Below are 21,383 nucleotides of genomic sequence, written 5' to 3' on the forward strand. Positions count from 1 at the left end.
ACCCAACCTTTAGCTTTCCTAATATAATGTAAAAATGTCTCACTACAATAAGAAGATTAATAAATAAATTTTAAAAGACTGCTTATGAAAAAATACTTTAGAAATCCAGTCTTTTTGATTAGTAACCAGCTCCAGTACCAGAAAAACTTCAAAGTGCTCTCTAAACATTGAATTTTCATCAGTGATGCTGCAAGCCTTAGCTCTCATCTTTCATGCTTACCATGCAATAACTTCAAAGGGATAAAAAGAAAGAATAGTAATCTCTCAAAGCAACACTGTGCTAGGGCCAGTCATCTTGTCTTTAGCTATCATGCAATTCACAACCAGATAATTGCTTCCTTGACATTATGCTTTAATAAATACATTAATTAACATTTTGTTACAAAAAAAGCAAATACTCAAACCATTCAGAAATGAGATCCAGAGCCCAAGGGATTTCTAGAAGAAAATGAAAAAAAATTAGACAGCGTCAAATATAGATATCTTCAAAGGGAAAGAGATCATTTAAACTTGCCTTTTACTTACTGAAATATGTCATGCATATTTTATTGTTTTTGTCATCTTGCTTGTTATAATCCAGCCAGTGAATGTTCAAAGAACATAAAATCCTACAAATAAATGGAATATATGTGAATTTACAAAAAGGCAACAATTAAGATCAAGAGTCTCACATGTAAGCTTTGATTACATAAAGCAATTGTTTCCTAGTGGTGCTCCAGGAACATATGATTTATCAGGAGAAAAAAAATCAAAAAGTTTTAAGCTTTGTGACACATGTGTAATTTTTGGAGTACAGGTAACTTGCAAACCTTATCCGAATCAGCATAGTGTCATCAGTCAAAATTTGGGGTGATCAAGACTTTTTAGAAATAGATTGTAGGGCAGTCTGGTTCAGCATGGGAAGTTGTAATAGACTCCGACCTTTGAACAAGAGTTAGACATATCATCATGGACTATGTGGTCAATAACTAGGCAGTCATCTGAGGAAGTACTGAAAACTATACCAGAGGCAACTGTAGGGGAGGGGTCAGAGCTGTGGGCTGGGCAGTGGCAGCCTCAAATAAAAAGTCACCAAAAGTTAGGTTATACTTGTGAATTTTGGTGTTTGGGTCATGGAATATCCTCACACCAGCTTTCTAAACATCTCTCACCACAAGGCAATACAATAGAGCCAGCATTTAAAATTTAAAAATGTAATTCTTGGCAACAAAATATTTTTAAGACACAAATATTTTATAATATTATGGTAAAGAGGAAAAGAAAAGAAATGGATGGGATCCATCTGATAGTATGTTTCTCCCTCAGATACTGGAGTTAAAAAAGTTACATTTTCAGACAATTAGGTTGTTATCTAGATCAGTGCCTTTTCAATTTATAGTCATAGGAAATTGTTGACAGTGCATTTTTGGCTATCAGCCTGTTACATAAGATACATCAGTAGGGCAGATTAAAGATAATCTGGGTTTTAATGTAAACATTAAGTAAGGGGTTTAACCAGAAAGGCCAAATTAAGGTTACGGGAAAAGAGCGTGTTTGTGTGTGTGTGTGTGTGCGTGTGCGCATACCCACACGGACACTAGCATATTTGGTGTCGAAATGCAGAATGGTCAAAAAAATAGAAAAGCTAAGCAGGAAGTGGTAAATTAAAAGCCTTGCCAAGTAGCTAAGGAGAATGGGAAATGGAACATATTAAATGATTGGTAAGACTGACTGGATGTGGTTAGATTTGTATATGAAAATGGGAATTGAGTGTAAGTGACAGTTTGCTAAGTATGAAAACCTAGCACTCTGCATATTAATTCTACCCTCTTCCAATCATAGGGAACCAGTAAGTTAAAATAATTTCTCTAAAGCTCCTGGAGTAAAACAAATCCTAAAATGTATTTTTATTTAAACTCCAAGTATCCATCCATGATGTCATTAGGGAATTATTTTTAGTTAATATAATTCCCAAGTGTCTTTAAAAGAGACTAGGTGAATAAGGCCACTTCCCCCCCCCCCCCACACACAGGCGCAAACATTAATACAACTAACTGTAAGATTTAGAATCCTACAACCTGGGAGAATAACAAAATGAGAGGAAGAATGTAGGTTTGTTTTAAAATTCCATGAGTTTTTTGTGAGGGTACTGATAGTAGTAAACAGTGAGGGGGATATTAGAAGCAAAGTCAGGAGCATGGAAAAGGAGGCCAAGGTTTGGCAACAGGTGTTACTTGACTTCTATTCTCCTGTCACCAATATAGAGGAAAACGGTTTTCATTAAATTATAACTTGGGAAGGGCAAAGGCATACTATCTTTATAATAAAGGAAACATATACATATTAACTCCTCCCTAACTATACATTGGAAGGGCAAGACAACCGCGCTTTTCATATTCTGAATATCCCCTAACTCATTGGTAAGCAGTTAAACTGTCCTAAACTTTACCGAGGTTAAATAATGTGAAATTGATGTTTACATAATTTTCATTGAGAGTGAAAATAAGCCCAAAGTCTAAATTACAGTTGAAAGAGAAGGGTAAACCCAGGTTTCGAGAAATGATGAGTAATAAGTGGGCAGAGCATCAGTTCCTGAGGAAGAGGGGGTGTGAGGGCCATAGGAGAGGGACTGCCCAGAGGAAAAGCAGGCTCTGTATTCTGACTTCTGGAGAATGTTGGCCCTAAGCCATCCTTCTGTGCATAAATCTTACCTTCTGGGGTAAACACTGTGAAATGGGATTGGCTCTATACTAAATGACAAGTGAAAAAGAGAGAAATAAACCACCTATACTCTCTAAGACCATACTTACAAAGAGAAAACAAGCACCAATCATCACTGCTTTGACTGTCACATCTAGATCTGCAGGAACATGAATTCCAAAGTTGTCAGCATTGGTGAAGACATCATTTACAAATCCTGACCAGTACTTTGAAATCTTTCCAATTGTAAGCTTTTCATCAATGGTCTTTACCTTTGAAAAGAAAATATGAGGTTTTAAATTTGAAGATGAGACATGGTTTTACATTTTTTCATATGTTTACTTCATGAGAGAGAGGATTTTTTTAATATACATTTTATTGGAATAAAGTTGACTTAGAAAGTTATGCTAGTTTCAGGTGTATTGCAAAGTGAATCAGTTATTCATACACATATATCTGTTCCTTTTCAGATTCTTTTCCCATATAGATTATTACACAGTATTGAGTAGATTATCCTGTGCTATATATAGTAGATCCTTGTTTACTTACATATTTTATATAGTAGTGTATGTGTTCATTCCAACCCCCTAATTTATATCTCCTTCCCATGTTTCCCCTTTGGTAACAAATTTAGTTTCAAAATCTTTGGGTTTGTTTCTGTATTGTAAGTTCTTTTGAATCATTTTTTGTTAGATTCCACATATTAATGATCTCATATGATGTTTGTCTTTCTCTGACTTTGCTTAGCATGATAATATCTTATTCAACATCTTTAAATGACAATTTAATGCTATCCATTCCTTTTTTATAAGCATAGGTTTGTAGCTTTAACTTTCTAGTTCACTCCAGTAATTTTGCTTTTCTGAGTTTTTTTAATCTGTCATAATTCCTTTTTTTTTTTGCTTTCTGTATGAAGAGTGAAAATTTAATAGCAATAAATGATTAAGGCCTGGCTACCACAAGATGGCAGCAGGTACATAGTCTCAATTATATGGCCTAACCATGACTGGAATTTCTTTACCTGAGATTCAGATTTTAAACATGAATTCTTCATTTAAAAAACAAAAAAAGAAAAGAAAAAATACTTTTGTGGGAGATTTTTAAAAAGAATTTGATGAATTAATTTCCAGGTATAATTTGGAAACTTTAAATTTTTATTGCTAAGATTTTATAATTACTAACACATTTAAATATTACTAGTCCCTGCTTAATCTCAGATATGTACTAGGTCATTCCTTTATAACAAAGTCTAAGTCCTATTTTTTCTTTAAAAATCCTCTGGGTTAATATACTGCATAGGAAATTCAGTCTGATTTGACATCAAAAGTTTATAGTTCTCAGCTAGAAGGAGCTACATGTAAACTTTACTATTCATTTGCTTGCCTGTTTCTTATTCAAAGGCTGAAAGTGATTAAACATAAACTTTAACTTTCTATGTGAGAGTAGAAGATAAAAAAATTAGAGAAAGTTACTTCAGCCATCTCTACTATCATGAATACCAAAACTCTTAAGTTCTCCCCAATCATAGGACATATTTTTAATCCTTTACTCTTAGGAAAGCCAGGCCAGGTGATTTTGGAGTGGGGTGAAGTTAGGACAGCTCATTTTGCAAATATACATTGTATTCTAGATGACTAGTGTTCTCTGAAGTCCTGCAAATTGAATGTTCCAGTTGGGATATACATGAATGAATGGAGTAAATAAGTGAAAAAGATATATACTTTATATTAGACTAACACCCCTAAGATGTATTTCTAGGAAAAGCCGTTAAGAGTGTATTTTTACACATTGAATTTGTAAGTACTTACTGCTTTTTAACATTCAACTTACACAAATATGTTAATATGAGAATTGATTGGGAGTTCCTGTCATGGCTCAGTGGTTAACAAACCCGACTAGCAGCATCCATGAGGATGTGGGTTTGATCCCTGGCCTCGCTCAGTGGGTTAAGGTGTTGCTGTGAGCTGTGGTGTAGGTCACAGACACAGCTCTGATCCTGCATTACTGTGGCTGTAGGGTAGGCCGTTGGCTGCAGCTCTGATTCAACCCCTAGCCTGGGAACCTCCATGTGCCAAGGGTGCAGTCCTAAAAAGACAAAAAAAAAGAAAGAAAAGAATAGATTATTTGGCTGAATGAAGTTAGCAAGTCTTATGGAGAAAGACTTTTAAATTAATGATATCTTAATGGAATGTGCTCTTGAGATCAAAACGTATATATTACCACCAGAGATATAGGAAGAAGATATAATTAAGGTGATTCTAAATTATATACATTTGCCTTATAGCATAGGTGCTGTAATTCTACATAAATCAATTTTTTGTAGTATGTTTTTAAAAAATTCTTAAATTTAGTACCTCTGGAATTATGAGTTATTATTGGCATGTACAATATGGACTTTTTACATTTCGCAAATACATTATTTTCTAAATTTATTTCAGAGATATTTCATGATTTGAACATTTAGAAAAACATTGAATTATGTTGCAGAAAATCAGGACCTAAGTGAAAATTTCCTTCATTTTTTTCAGTCGTACCTCAAAATCCACATCGCCAAAACAGCCACATGTTGCACAAGGACCAACAATTTTCAAAATATCTTCTTTGTTTGCATTTTGGATTGTGAATTTAGGCAGAAAGGGGTCCCACTTCTGTGCAACATAACCAACTATAGTACCAGGAGGGGCTTGGATTTCTAACTGTAAGAAGAGATAATAATAAAATAAGATTTTCTAAGGTTATTGTATTTAAATTTTACTTCTAATATCAGCTTACTTCTAAGCAGTGTACAAAATATTCTGAATATCTGCCTCTACATTATATTGTTTTTATAATATACAGAAAAAAGAAATTCAGTATATAGATATGTGTTCTGCATTATGCAATAAATGTCCATGTCTTTGATCTCATTTCCCTAAGGAGAGCCTCTCCCAGAGGCTGTCTTCTGACCCTGGGACACTGGCTTCTTTGCTATTTTTGTTCCAAGTACAATAGTTGGTCAAGCATTGAAGCTATTTCCTATGAGATACTTCATATTTACTACCTCTCTGTTGTTGCCACAACACACATCTATTTTTGAGCCTCACTTACCAATTATTAAATATTCATGAATTTTTTTCTCTTCAGATTGTCAACTTCTAGCTTCTCTGTGTTCAGTTAAAAACAAATGCTTCTTGCAGAGTTACAGTTATCACATACCAATTTGATTTGATTCATTTAGTCCAAAGCATTAAAGACCGGTATTTGCATTTTCAACCCTGACTTTAGTATTTTACCCCATTACCTTTCATTCATTACTGTTCATCATACTGCATTTCAACATATATGTAGTCAAATCAAATACACTGTACAATAAGCCAGAACTGGGTGAAAATAATGAAATTTGTTTGATTTTAAATCAAACCAGCTCTCCATCATCTGATCTCGATTTGTCTTGTTTTATTGAGTTCATAGTTCTCTGTGTATGTCTGTGGTGGTCTTGGATAGACAGAGGTTGTTTCAAGAAGATGGCTTAGGCGTTCCTGCTGTGGTGCAGTGGAAATGAATCTGACCAGTATCCGTGAGGATGTGGGTTTGACCCCTGGCCTTGTTCAGTGTGTTGGGGATCCAGTGTAGCCATAAGATGTGGTGTAGTTGGCAGCTGAGGCTCAGATCCTGCTTTCCTGTGGCTGTGGTGTAGGCCAGCAGCTGTAGCTCTGATTTGAGCCCTTGCCTGGGAACTTCCATATGCCACAGGTGCAGCCCTAAAAGGCAAAAAAAAAAAAAAGAAGCTTAGCAAGTATTGTATAGATTTGTTCTAGGATCACTTTTAAAGTAATTGACTTAATTTTAACCAAATTAGAAATTTAATTGACATTAGGTACATCTTATGTCTATTTTATATGACACTGGGCTACTTTGAAATAAAGCATCAATTATCAGAAATTTTCAAATGGGCATATACTCTGGATTATAGTAACCTTAGCATCTTGGGACATATTAGATATTGAATATTGGGAGTTCCCTGGTAGCCTAGCAGTTAAGGATCCACCTTTGTCACTGCTGTGGCACAGATTCGATCTCTAGCCTGGGAATTTCCACATGCTGAGGGTTCAGCCCCCCCACAAAAAGAAGCTCTTGAATATCCTCAGTAGAAGGGTAAAAACTGAGTTCCATAAATGAGTATCTTAGCAATCCTATCACACAAGCAGGTGGTTGCCTATAAATAGTTGGTGAATTATCTACAATAAGTATTGTTAGAAACTTTCCTAATTCATTTCCTTCTATATAATATTTATTTTCCATTGTGCTCAGTAGACTATACACAGATTGTTGAGAGGGAAATGTGGCCTTGGATCAAGCCATGTTTATGATATTTTCTAGGCATGTGTCCATGGATAAGGCAGCTCCACCCTCTAAGCCCTGGTTTCCTCAATTGCAAATGTAGAGTAAATTTATTAAGGTGTCATGATATCAAAGACATCAAAGTAAGTATATGCTCCTTATCAACTGCATCATGTTAATGGAAATTATTATTATAGGTCTATTAATAGTGATGGAAAATCTATTATATGTTAAAATAGGGTAATCAAATGAGTCCCTCTAGAACAATAACATAGTCTTTGCTAAACCTTAAAGTTTGTCCCTAATGTGTGAATGGAATATGAGATTCTGTACTAAACATGACACCTAACAGAGAGAATGCCTTAGAAGAGTTTAGTATCACTTAGCACTCCCTGAACTTTGCACCAATAAAAGAAGTCAAAGAGTAGATTTGCTTAATGGTGGAACTCATAGATATTATAATTATATGGCTAACACAGAGATTCAGGAGGCTATGTCTCATTTACATTCTGCATAAATTGTCTTCACCAATTAGCATCACAGAAGCCACTATAGTTTTTGGTTGAAAAGGAAAAAAAAAGTGAATCACCAAATCCTCCAGGTGTTCTGATCCTAATGAAGCAAACTTGTAATTCAACCAGTTGAAAGGTCAGTTGCCTTTCATATCTCCAGGTGAATGCCATTTATTAAAGAAATAATTGCTGGAGTTCCCGCTGTGATGCAGTGGATGAATGATCCAGCTTTGTCTCTGGGGAGGTTCCGGTCCTATCCCTTGCCTGACTCAGTGGTTTAAGGAATCGGCTGCAGCTGTGGTGGAGGTTGCTGCTGGGACTAGGATTCATTCCCTGGCCTGGGAACTTCCATATGGCAGAGTGTGGCTGAAAAAAAAAAAAAAAGAAAAGAAATAATAGCTAACCTTTCCAAATGTAAAAATAAAAGCACACCCAGAGCAATGACTAACCTCTTGTAAGTAGCAAGGAAACCAGCAGCTGTTACATCTCAAGGGCCTGTTGACTGTCATCACTTCTTGACCAGAGTTATCGGTGATCTTCAGAGTGCAAGACCGAAGTGTGGAACAGAAAGTACGATTGAAGCAGATGCTTTCCTCCACTGCGAAGTAAATTCTTTGTCCCAAGCTGTTTTTAATCTCATATTTGTTGGAAGTCTCAGTGCCAAGTATCACTAGTGGAACAAAGAAAAAAAAAACAAAATAATTCCAGTGCTTAATATCAAAACTTTACATGAGTAAAAAGCATAGTGTTGTTGAAAAAAACAGAGTGACTGATTAGTTAGTAAGTATATGGTATCTTTTGACAGATCTACTTTCATGCTCTAAATTTTGAGGATTTAGCCATAGAAATCCTAGTAGATTCTGAGAACACAGCTGTGCAATTAATAAATCTTGATTCTAGATATATGAACTACTGGGAACATGAAATACCACTTTTCAATTAAAGCAATGCTGTAAAAGAAGAATCAATACTCAAATAATTATTCTATCATTGTTATTAAATTCAGGGACAACTCACAGTGATAGTAATGATTTTTTAGAAAATCTCTATATGGCACTATATCTACAGTTGTATGCTATCTATTTATTATAATTTTGATATATCTTAGGAATAATATAGAACATTACAGACAAAAAAATGCTCCAGTAATTGGAATTCAGTTAGTTGTCATGATAGTTTTGTGTACTGTTAAATGATTTGCCAATTTGATGAATCACTGACAATATGATGAAACAGAATTTTGTTTTAATGGGTTTTGTTTTTTAATCTCAACCTTGATTTCCGTATCTGAAATTATTAAAAACATTTAAATTATTAGAGCTATGGAAATGATTAAATGTCTTACTAGCTTAAGATTAAAAATAACATTAAGGGAGTTCCCATAGTTGCGCAGCGGAAACGAATCTGACTGGGAACCATGAGGTTGCAGGTTCAATCCCTGGTTTCTCTCAGTGGGTTATGGATCCTGTGTTGCTGAGGCTGTGGTGTAGGCCAGCAGCTGTGGTTCCAATTTGACCCCTAGCCTGAGAACCTCCATATGCTGCTGATGCAGCCCTAAAAAGACAAAAATAAATAAATAAATAACATTAGGTGCCTAATGACAGTATCATAAAAGACTTGGAGAGTTTCATGCTTCTAGATGTATCTACTCAGATTAATAATTTTACTTTCAATATTTCTTTAAAAAATAGACCTAGTTCTTTTTTTTAATCCAATTCTATCCTAAACATTTAACTTTACTCTTTATAAAATATTTAGTTATAAAGAAACTTATGAAACTTAAAACATTTTTTAAGAGTTCTAATAATTACAGAATATAATATACTTACTTCCAAGAAGCTCCACCTGCTGGTGTATAATTATCAGGTCTAACTGTTAAAGGATGACATAAAGCAAATAAAAAGTATTACATCACAGGTCTTTAAAAGCACTTGCAGCTACTGTTATTAACCTAGACTACATGAAATGAGATGATATTCATGTTCTCCATGAGGGAAATGGTTAAAAATACCTCACATCTTATAATGAAAAAGTAACATGGTTTTATTCAAGTAAAAATAAAAAATTATAAGAATCCTGAAAATTTCAAGGCAGAATTGCCCAGAATATGAATAGGAACTGTGGTGAGCTCTGTTTTTTCTGTGGTATTCAGATAAGAGTAGTTCTTGGAAACAATATCTTTGAGAATGTTTTTAAACAATCTCTGAATAAAAGTGCCTATAATATAGTTTTAAAACACACACACTCTCTGTACAGTAGAAAAAAATTGTATTGGGGAAATAATAATTAAAAAAATATACTATGTATGCATGTAATAACTAAATAAAAAACTTTATACCCAGAAAAGAAAAAAAAGAAATGAAACAAAATGAAACAAAACAAGTTATCTGAATGCCTTTCAGTCCTCTCAGCCCTAATTCTACTTTCACTCTGTCTTGTAGTAACTCATGCCTTAGAGTGAGGAAATGTCTTTGTTAAAGGTGAAAAAAAAAAAAAAGAGTACTTAAATTTTTCTCTTTCATACCTTTCTTTGAATTGGGAGGAAAAAACCCAGAAGTCCTGCTGATGCCAACAAAATACCAATTTTAGCAGAATAAGAGTTAAGCCAGTGCATGCATGACATATTAAAACTTGCCTATTTAATTAGAAATGAGTTAATTTACAGAGATAAAGTATCCACAGATGGTTGAGAAATGTCTATATTAAACAGTATACAATAGAAATTATTTTTAAAGGGAATATTTAAAATATGTTCTTAAGAGTGAATTTTATTTGTGTATATTTTAATTTTGACATTCAGTACTTGAAGATTCACCAAGGTAAAATCATAAACACTGATTACTGCCTTTTTTAATATTTCATTTTCTAATTCGCCTTAAAATTTTCTTCACTGTTTTTCTCCCTTCCTATTAATAAACTCACTGGTAACTGTTAAAGGGAAGTAGTCATTATTAGTATTTGTAATTTATTGGGCATCACAGACCTAGAAAATTTGCAGTTACCTTATTTTGTTCATTCTCCTGTATATCCTGAGGTGGAGGCAAAAACTCATATTATTTCTTCTGTTTAAGTTGTCATTGACAAAGGTGTACATGTAGACTTCTTTATAAGAGTCACAAAAAAAATTTTTCCAAAAATAATTTATGACAAGATATTCTAAAACATATTTTAATAACTCTGAAAAAAATTTTTAGAAACAATTAGAATTGGCCTTTGTCATGTAGTGTTATTAGTTCTGTTCTCTTTTGAGGAAAATGGAAGTTTGAAGAAAGAGAAGAGATATGCTTCAAAAAGGACATCCATGAATATTTAGTAGCGGATCTGTGTAAAAGACATGGAGAAGAACTATGGGCGCAGAAGTAAGCTTGGAGATTAGGATCTTAGTGTCATGGATCAAAGTGTCAGTCCTGAAATTTAGAAACTATTAATTAAAAAGGGAAGCTGTACCTCTCAAATATCTAATCATAGTAGTTTATTTAATAACTACTATGAAATAGTCACTGTGCTAGGTATTTTGACATAGTATCTGATTTAATCCTCACACACACTCAGAGAGCTAGATATCATCACTGTTTACAAGTGAGGAAATAATCCCAGAGGGATAGTTTTCTCAAAAACACAGAGTTTGCAGTGTTTGGCTTGGATTTGAACCTAGGCGGCAATGCCACTGATTTTGACATGCTTTTTATTTCTACTGTACTAGCATCACTAAACTAATCTTAGGAACTGGGAAAAAAACAGTACTTCAGTGACACTATGGGATTCCTGAGTACCTTTCCTCCCTATTTATCTTGGACTCACCCATCCTCTGTAATAATATTTGATCCAGCCTGTGGGCAAACCTCCTGGATTTGAGTCTCTTGGCTTTGGTTGTTCTTACAGTTTTCTCAGAGTAGCCCTAAGCCATTTATAAACCATGGTCTAAAAGAATCCTTTACAGAGTGCCCATCGTGGCTCAGTGGTTAGCGAATCCGACTAGGAACCATGAGTTTTCAGGTTCGATCCCTGGCCTTGCTCCATGGATTAAGGATCTGGCGTTGCCGTGAGCTGTGGTGTGGGTTGCAGACACGACTCGGATCTCGAGTTGCTGTGGCTCTGGTGTAGGCCAGCGGCTACAGCTTTGATTTGACCCCTAGCCTGGGAACCTCCATATGCCACAGGAGCGGCCCTAGAAAAGGCAAAAAGACAAAAAAAATTTTAAAAATTAAAAAATAAAAGAGTCCTTTACATCCTTTACTATTAATCGATGTACTATGAGTTGTTGGAAACTTTAAACAGATTATATCATGTATTTGGGTGTCAGGGCAAGTAAAGCACTCCTGAAGTATGAAAGCTTTAGAATGGAAACTTAGGAATTCCCTTGTGGCACAGTGGGTTAAGGATCCAGCATTGTCACTGCAGTGGCTGGGGTTGCTGCTGTGGCACAGGTTTAGTCCCTGGCCCAGGAACCTCCACGTGCTGTGACAGTCAAAAAAAAAAAAAAAAAAAAAAGAAGAAAAATAAAAGGAAACCTAATGACAGCCTTGGATATGTAGCTAAGAATCAATTCTCATGTATAATTTATCAGGTTTACAGGTATCAACGAATCTGTTTAATACATGCCCTTCAAAATAAATGGGATCTTTACATGTTTTTGTAGACTTTAACTCACTGTTACCTATAGTGACTAAACTGTAATAGTTACCCTATCATGAATATATTGCACCAACCTGGCAAGAGAATGTGTTGGTTTTATTTTTAGGTTTAACCTACATGAACAACATATATGTACACATGTACACATGCATATGTATACATATGTGCAGGTGTGTGTGCATACACCACACACACACACACACCCCACCTGGGAATTTTTCAAATCGTTAAAGGAAACATGATTTTTAACAGTCATTGGATAGTCTTGATTAAAGGAAAATAGATGATTTAAAAAAATTTTACATTGAATTTTTTAATTTAGAAAGGTTTTTATTGAATATTTTCCTGTTTATGAGTATATATTATTTTCAAATGTTCATAATTGTATTTAATCATGTGGTTCTCACAAACTAGTAGTATTAAGTTTTTAAAATGCTCCTTCATCCTGTTCTATATGCACTACTTTAGAGCAAATAGTGATCTTTTAGTATAAAGATTGTGAATGTTTTTTCCCTTTGAAGTAAAATATCTACCAATTTGCGGCATAGTTTTGTTTTTTGAAAAAGATTACTAGAAGTATACTTTTGGAAAATTGACTTCATTTTAGGCCTGAAGCCAGTGGGTTCATATCTCTACCTATCAAATGTGGAAAAAAAATGTATTCACATCAAGCATCTGGCTCCGGGTGTGTCATCATTCATGGATGGAAGAAGAATATGTGATGACCATATGTGATCATCAAACCTCAGCCCTCTGGCACTGGTATATCACTTTTATACTTGGCAAAACCTTGTCTGACAACATTCCCAAACAGCTTGCAGCAGTTAATCAACTCTAGTCAGCTATTACAGCTGATCCTTTCTGCAGATGGAAGATGGTAGGTTAGCTTTTCCAGCTCTTTTACATATCTCCCCACGCTCTCCAGTCTCTAAAGTATATTTGTCTGCCAGTGGGTTTCTGGAGAAGGCACCTGCAATTATAAACATTTTCCCAGGAACATATGTTGCGTGCAGCTTAAACTCTATCAGGCATAACAGAAATCTCTTGCACCTTAAGGGAATTAACACAGAGATTTGATTTTGATAAAGGAGATAGGCTTATAGTTTGAAAGAATGCCAAACAAGCTGAAAATTGCAGCAGATATGCTGACATCTCAATATTAGTGTATTTCTAGTCTTTTGTAGGATAAATACAAAAGCAACAATAATATATGTAAACATCAATTGCTTTTTATGTGCTGTAGCACTCAGATATTTCTTGACTGATTTATTATAAGGCTTAAATTTTCGCTTACCCTCTGGTGACTAAAACAGTGACTATATCTAATAATAATATGATATTTCAAGCAAATTGGCCCAGAGGTGCAGTAGTATCAGAAGATAGTAACGCTAACTTGATAGCTTGATTTCTCTTTTATTTCCATCCACCATGGAGATTCAGTCGAAGATGGTGAATTCTCTCGTTGCAGAAGTCTCTGCTGAGTACTCTGATCTTTAACAACCTTTCTTCTCTATACCTGTGCAAGTTAAAATGGCATGCTTACCCAGATGGTTCTAGTATCCAGCCTTGCACTATTATGTCAACATTTTTTGTCTCTGCCAGTGAGATTGCAAAATGTTTCTGTGAGAAAGACTAGATTTTATGCTATTTATATGCCTTTCTTATAACAGGTACTCAATAAATATTCTTTAATTAAATAGCTATAGGTGACTAGACATATTAGACAATTGCTGGCACCATCATCAATGAGCAGAAGAAGGATAAATGTGCTAAATGACTCAATCAAAAACATTTAGCCTTCTCAATTCTGTCAGATAAATAAGGAACATAGAAGTTGTCATAAAAGAACACATAAGTTTCTACCCAAATAATAGAAATAAATGAAAGACAAATTTTATAACTTGATGATTTATAATGCTTTTCGCACTTCATTAAGTTGTCTATTAACATTCTTTGACCTTGCTTAAAAGACAGGAAACCAAGTTTGTATTCAGTTTAAGAGGAAAAACTATGTAGAAATAGAAATAAAAGCACCTGACTTAAATATTCTAGACCAGGAGGGAGATTCCCTGGTGGAGGGAGACCCTGCTGCCACACTTGGTTCCCTGGACCGGAACCTGAGGTATGAAAGCTCTGGTCGGGGTCTGGCGCTTCCGGAAGACAACCAGGCAGACCTCTGCTTCTTGGTTTCTGTGCATCTGCAAGAGAATGAAAATCCAAGCCTATATTTAATTCAGGCAGTTTTATGTAGTTTGTCTTATATTTGGGACTTCTTAAATCAGAGGGTAGAATATCTCCTACCATTGCCTCTCACTTTAGTGCTTTTTCCTTCATTGTCTCTACTCACTTGGTACCACTCCATGACATGCCAGAAGGAAAGGAATGGGGAAGACTGCCAGAGGTAGTTGTGAGAAAAAGTTGGATAATTTGAGCAAAAGAAATAATTTTAGAAAATATATATATATATTTTTTCCGCTGTACATCATGGGGACCAAGTTACACATACACGTATACATACTTTTTCCTCCCATTGTTGTGCTGCGATGTATCTAGACATAGTTCTCAATGCTACACAGCAGGATCTCATTGTAAATCCATTCCAAGAGCAATAGTTTGCATTTGTTAACCCCAAGCTCCCTATCCCTCCCACTACCTCTCCCCACCAGGGAAGCCACAAGTCTATGATTTTCTTTTCTGTGAAAAAGTTCATTTGTGCTGTATATTAGATTCCAGTTATAAGTGATATATCATATGGTATTTGTCTTGAAAGCAAGTAAAACTTCTATTCAAAGAGTCAAAAAACTATAAACTACAAAAGGAGAATTAATGGTAAACGCAACAAGATATTCTCTTCTTATAAAAGGATATGTCTACTTTAGACCTAGGTTTGCTATTTTTTTTTTTTTGTCTTTTTGGCATTTCTTGGGCCACTCCCCCAGCATATGGGAGGTTCCCAGGCTAGGGGTCTAATTGGAGCTGTAGTCACCAGCCTACGCCAGAGCCACAGCAATGCAGGATCCGAGCCACGTCTGCAACCTGCACCACAGCTCACGGCAATGAGGGATCCTTAACCCACTGAGCTAGGCCAGGGATCGAACCTGCAACCTCATGGTTCCTAGTTGGATTCGTTAACCACTGTGCCATGACGGGAACTCTCTAGACCTAGTTTTAAATCATAACTTTCAAGCTTATTCTCCCTTTCCCAAATATTATAAAGGTGTCTGATAATTTTCAAGGATATTTTGTCTCTTTTTATCAATCATGATGCTATAGCATGATATATTTATTTTTAAATTTTTATTGAAATGTAGGTGATTTATAACGCTGTGTTAGTTTCAGGTGTACAGGCTCAAAGTGATTCAGTTTATGTATATATGTAATATTATATATATGTATATTACATATATACATACATACACCTGTTAGATTCAGGTGTACAGGCTCAAAGTGATTCAGTTTGTGTGTGTGTGTGTGTGTGTGTGTGTGTATAATATACATATATACATACATACACCTGTTTCATGTGTACAGCAAAGTGACTCTTTATATATATATATATATACATATATATATTAGTGTATATTCCTCTCTCTTTCTCTCTCTCTCTCTATATATAAGATTCTTTTCCATTATAGTTTATTACAAGATATTGAGTATAGTTCCCTGTGCTATATAGTAGGTACTTGTTAGTTATCTATTTTACATATAGTAATGTATATATGTTAATCCCATACTCCTAATTTATCCCTTCCCACCCCCTTTCCTCTTTGGGAATCACAAGTTTGTTTTCTATATATGTTAGTCTATTTTTATTTTGTAAATAAGTTCATTTGTATCAGTTTTTTTAGATTCCATGTATGAATGATGTCATATTTGTCTTTATCTGACTTAACTTCACTTACTATGATAATCTCTAGGTCCATCCATGTTGCCGCAAATGGCATTATTTTATTCTTTTTTATGGCCAAGTAATAGTCCATTATATGTATGTATCACATCTTTATCTACTCATCTGTTGATGGACACTTAGGGTGCTTCCATATCTTGGCTACTGTAAATATTGCTGCTATAAACATAGGGGGACATGTATCTTTTTGAAATAGAGTTTTCTCTGGTATATGCCCAGGAGTGGCTAGATTTAATTCAGTGGTTCTTTAGCCTGTGCCAGAACCACCTAGAGGGCTTGTTAAAACACACATTGCTGGGTTCTACTCCAGACTTTCTCATTCAGTAGCTGGGGTGAGGGTGAAGCTTGAGAATTTGCATTTCTAGTAAGTTCCCAGATAAACTAATGGTGCTGGTCCAATAATACATAAAGAACCGATGGTTTAATTTCATATACTATGAGAATACCTAAATAATTTATAAGCTTCTTAAAGGCAGTATAGTATCTAATTTAGCTTTGATTTCTTGGTGTTTGGTAGAAAAGCATCCAAAAAATTTTTGACAGTATGAATCCCTTTGCAGCTCACACAGCATTGCCAAGGATAAAATAAGTTAGAGTTGTAAAATGTTTGGCATTGATTTTTTTAGATAATCACCTGTTTTCTCAAATATTGCCAGGTAAAATTGTTACTATTTCAGATATCTCTTAGAATGAAATTTGGCAATTTGCTAGTTTCTCTGCATTTGTCCAGAAGCTGTGTAATATTATGCATAAGACCTGAGAAGTGGTGCATGCAAAATTCTTCCTGTTTGTTAAAAATATGTTTTCTAGCCTTTTTACTTTTATATTTCCTTTTTCTTCTCATCTAATTGCCACTTGGCTGTCTCCCTAATTAGATACCATCATTTTTTTCCAGACTACCAGTGTTTTCACTTTTCATCTTTATCAAGCCAAATTATTAGAGTTCTCACATTCATTTGCCTTACACTTTGCTGTTTTAGATTGAGGGTGGGTGTGGAGCAAGATTCATGACAGATGTTTTCAAATATCAGCGGGGCCATTATGAAGTCAAGTAATTCAGACTATTTCAAGGACATATGAGTGGGAAGGATGAAGAATCTGATTCTGGATTAGGATGAAGTTTACAACAACTGCACAGAGGTTTGGCTAAGTACTCATTGTACATATACTAAAATTAGAGTGACAGCTACATAATTCACAATAGATTAAAATGACCTCCCTTCAGCACTGACACCAAGTCCATGTAATTTGTGTGTATGTCATGGGGGGGTAGGCAGAGTGTGTGGGCAAGTATTCATCTGAATCTTTTAAACCTCTAAAAAATAAATTTGGGGAGTTCCCATTGTGGCACAGAGGAAATGAATCCAACTAGCATCCATGAGGATGCAGGTTCAATCCCTGTCCTTGCTTAGTGTGCTAAGGATATGGCATTGCTGCAAGCTGTGGTATAGGTCGAAGTTGGGGCTTGGATCTGGCATTGCTGTGGCTATGGTTTAGGCCAGAGGCTACAGCTCAGATTCAACCCCTAGCCTAGGAACCTCCGTATGCCATGGGTGCAGCCCTAAAAAAAGCAAAAATAAATAAATAAATATAAACTTGAAGAAAGGACTGGCTTTCCTTTGGAGTTTATAAATTCCTGTTCATTCACTGCTTCCCAAGCATAGGCTGGAATAGCTCCTGAGAGGGATTATAAACTCATGAAGCAACATAGGTGCCCAAGGTGCAGTCCTTTGAACCCTGACATTAACTGTTTCTAGTAATAATTGGCTCATTAAGGTTATGTATACATTGATATTAGTGAGGGGCACTAATTGCCAGATGATTCATTTATTTATTTAACCATAAGGTTGTGGCAGTCGACCAAGATGGATCTTTAAGATCATACTTGTCTGTGACTTTAGAATTTGGACATGCTTTAGGGCTAGGACCAAATGGAGATAAATTTGTCATTTGGCCCCACTAAAATAGAGCTCCGTACTGATGATATCATAGCAGTTTGCTTCCCCAAAGTCCCCCCCATCCTGAACCTCTCTCAGATCTGGGGAAGACACAAAAGATACAGGTTTTAGAACTCCTCTTGCTCTTGAGAAGGGGGCCTAAATGAGAATCCAAGGGGAAAACTGAGAAGACAACTGTGTGACACCATTCAGATTTAGGAAAGGAGCTGATGACTACCTAGCAATAACAACTGGAAAATAATAAAAGGCAACAAACATGCTTTCTTTGGCATTAGTGCCCCAAACACTGCTGTCATTGACTTGCAGAGAAACAGAGGCAAAATTGTCATCTAGGGAAAATTTGATCATAATGATAAGACTCAGAATATTGGTTCATCTGACCAGAAAGGGAACTTTATGAGGTGCCAGAAATGTTCTATATCTTGATCTTGGTGGTGGTTACATAAGTGCATCCTGATTTTAAAAAGCATGGAGCTTAAATTTGGTGCCTTTTATGCACTTAACTGTACACATGTTATCCTTTAAAAAAATGTGTATGGGTTAATTTTTAATACTAACATAGAAGAGTACTAGATCTTCTCTTTGTCAGTTTTGTGTTAAAAAGATTAGCAAATTACTCCCATTTTATCCCATAAGCCATTTTGCTGTGACATAATGTGGTGCGTTATTGAGTGTTTGGCAATCAGCTCTAGGTTCTTGACCTGGGCAGTTAGGTCCTTAGCTCTCACAGCAAGTCTGGGGCTGTTGCTCCACTGGAACCCAGAACAAGTCATGTGTAGAGTCTTTAGTGGGGAATTGAGGCTCTGTTAGAGACTGTGGCAATCACCATTCCAACATCACTTGCTCTTTCAGCAAGTGGGATTTCAGCTCACATTGAAGCAGTGCAGCCTTTGAAGATCTAAACTGTAGCTCCTATTCAGTTTAAATCACCCAGGGAACTCCTGTTTTCCTGTTTTCTCAAACTTAAAGTTTGAGAACAACCTGTTCTTAAATTGTGTGTATACTAAACCAGGGGACTCCAGACCAAGCCAAGATTTCTTCAGTTCCAATAGCATCCAATATCCTGACTGATTTAGTAGTGCTCATGGTACTGCCTATGAAATGTGCAAAATGTGCAATTAGGCTTTAATTCCCTGGGAAAATGGTAATTACCAAAACAGTTTCATGGGCCAGAGAACATCATGATGTTATAAATAATGTCTTTAAATATATTTGAATAAAAATCCATGAAAATGTTTTAGGTAAATAATGATGAAAATCTGACTTGTCCCCTCAAACTGGATTTCTAATTCAAAGGAAACTTTATTTTTTTCTCTTAAGTGGTATAGGGTCTCTCAAACATGTTTTACCCACTTCATCTGTTAAATATTTTGTGTGAGTTGCAGAAGGAGTGTTAGTTTTCTACTTGAAGTTTTACCTCTAAGTTTAGTCTTGAATCCTTATCATTACTGATCATCACTAGGTTTTTGGTAGATTAATCATATTTTGATCATATTATTGCTTTCTAGTCACAAGCTTCTTCAAAGCCTCAGACTACCAGATGAAGAAGGAACTCCTTTGAATTTCTATCTGGCTTTGAATTTCTATCTACTCTTTTAAAAATGTATAACTAGCTTATAAATATTTCACATACTCTGCAACTCTTTACCTTACAGGCTACAGTTGTTGCTGTTACTCTTATTTTAGAAAGCAATGAAGTGTTTGGGACTAAGTCTTAGGGTCAGTGTCAAATGAAAGAAAAGATTTGCCAAGATTTTGTCTTCAAATATAAAATGAAGCACACATATATTAGAATTCATGATTTAATGTTTCATGTAATTGTATTTTACAATTAGAGCTTTCCCAGTGATACTTAGGGACTGATGTACAATAAATGTTGATGGAATATGAGAAGATTACTTCCTCTATGACACCTGAACTAGCATCCAAAGTGTATTTTGGTAAAGGAAGCAAAGAAGCACACACATTTCTTTGGATCGTTAATTCAGGATATTTTAAATTGGTGGACTCTATTATCCTATTTGTAATTAGGTTAAAAGGTTGCTACCAATTATACTAATCATAATTCTTCATGATAAAACTTTTTATTATAGCCTAGAGTTTAATGGTTTCTTCTGAAAATGGAATGAAAACACATTATCATTTCATTTTTATATAATTTCTTAAGTGTTTTTAGTGAGATTGCAACCCATTACCTTAAAACAAGCACATCCCTTGTCTTTTGAGAAGTTCTTTAAAGACACTAATGATATTAATAGAATTTTAAGGATTGAGGAAAACTTACCAGCCCCTCCCTCCCAAAGTCTTTAATTAATCTTCTTGCTTGAATGGGTTAGTTTCTGTTTGCTTTTTATGTCATTTACCATCAAAGAAACTTTGAACTATTTTTGCTTCATAGTTCAGAAATGTTTACTTCTAGCCCAGACCATTAAATTTACTAGGATTTTCCAGTAATGCATGTTGAATTCTCAATAATAAATGGCTGTATCACATGTTTTGCACAACAAATAGGAAATGTAAAAATACTGAACTATATTCAGTATTTTAACACTTTTTAACATGTGTGAAAAAGTTTTTTCTAAACACCCTTTAAAGTGGGTATATCAACTTGTCTTGTGTTTGACATTAAATATTCCCATTCTCAGTTTTTTTCTATGCAGCTTTTCTTATTGTCACTAGGTTTTATTTATGATAACCAAAACATTGTTATTTATAATAACTATAACATCTTAACTTTTACATTCTATCAGATAGAGTGGTTGTTTTTTTTTTAATTTAATGCAACATGCTCCCTGGAGTTAAAATTTTTCAGAAGCACTAAGTGGCAGTTTAAGTTTCAGTCTCACTGATTATAACACCCTTACAACTGTATTTTTTAGTTATAAGGAAAAATTTATTAGCTGCCTATATTTACTCTTACCTTTAGAGGCCATGAATGTGTCTGAGTCACTTCTTCAAAGGCAGCCAGGTTAAAAGAAAAGACTTTTCTTGTTGCATTAAGGAGAGAAAACACAGCATGCATAAAACTTCAGAAGGTGTCTGTCTACTTGTCAGCTTACAAATACCTGAGGAAGGGAGCATCTTGCTCAGTTTCCAGAGGGCTGTTTTTTATCATTTTGAACAACAGGGGGAGACGGAGCTATCATCAAAAGTAAACTACTTGGAAACCATATTAGTGATTAGTGGCTGAAGGGCAAATTACAAAATAATAAAAACCAGAAAAGAAAATATACAGCACTAAGTAGAAATATACTCATTTGTATGGGTCTTATTTCCACTTTGTGTTTTCAAAATTATTTCTTGGAATATATATTTTTGCATTCACTGCTACATCAGAAATACTCTATTTTTCTGATTTCTGGAAGTCTCTTG

General features: G+C 35.0%; 1 protein-coding gene across 1 annotated transcript; it reads right to left on the reverse strand.

Annotated features, from left to right (window-relative positions):
- Nucleotides 1-351: 351 nt before the first annotated feature.
- On the reverse strand, nt 352-20,944 carry PLSCR5 (phospholipid scramblase family member 5). The gene is made up of 8 exons (XM_047754838.1): nt 20,932-20,944; nt 14,181-14,344; nt 9,341-9,383; nt 7,961-8,181; nt 5,214-5,375; nt 2,790-2,951; nt 526-608; nt 352-438 (listed from the first exon to the last, which is right to left on the reverse strand). Exons 1-7 carry the CDS (start codon nt 20,942-20,944, stop codon nt 570-572), a joined length of 804 nt encoding a protein of 267 aa, XP_047610794.1. The 3' UTR covers nt 352-438; nt 526-569.
- Between the last annotated feature and the right edge of the window lie 439 nt (nt 20,945-21,383).

This window comes from Phacochoerus africanus, chromosome 1 (assembly GCF_016906955.1).
Source record: "Phacochoerus africanus isolate WHEZ1 chromosome 1, ROS_Pafr_v1, whole genome shotgun sequence".
NCBI lineage: Eukaryota > Metazoa > Chordata > Mammalia > Artiodactyla > Suidae > Phacochoerus > Phacochoerus africanus.

Excerpts from the sequence above, each read along its gene's own strand:
- PLSCR5 (XM_047754838.1), bottom strand. Across the intron at positions 5,376-7,960 it reads TTCCTTGCTACTTACAAGAG|TTAGAAATCCAAGCCCCTCC; the intron begins GTTAGTCATTGC and ends CTCTTCTTACAG. Across the intron at positions 2,952-5,213 it reads TTGGCGATGTGGATTTTGAG|GTAAAGACCATTGATGAAAA; the intron begins GTACGACTGAAA and ends TTCTTTTCAAAG.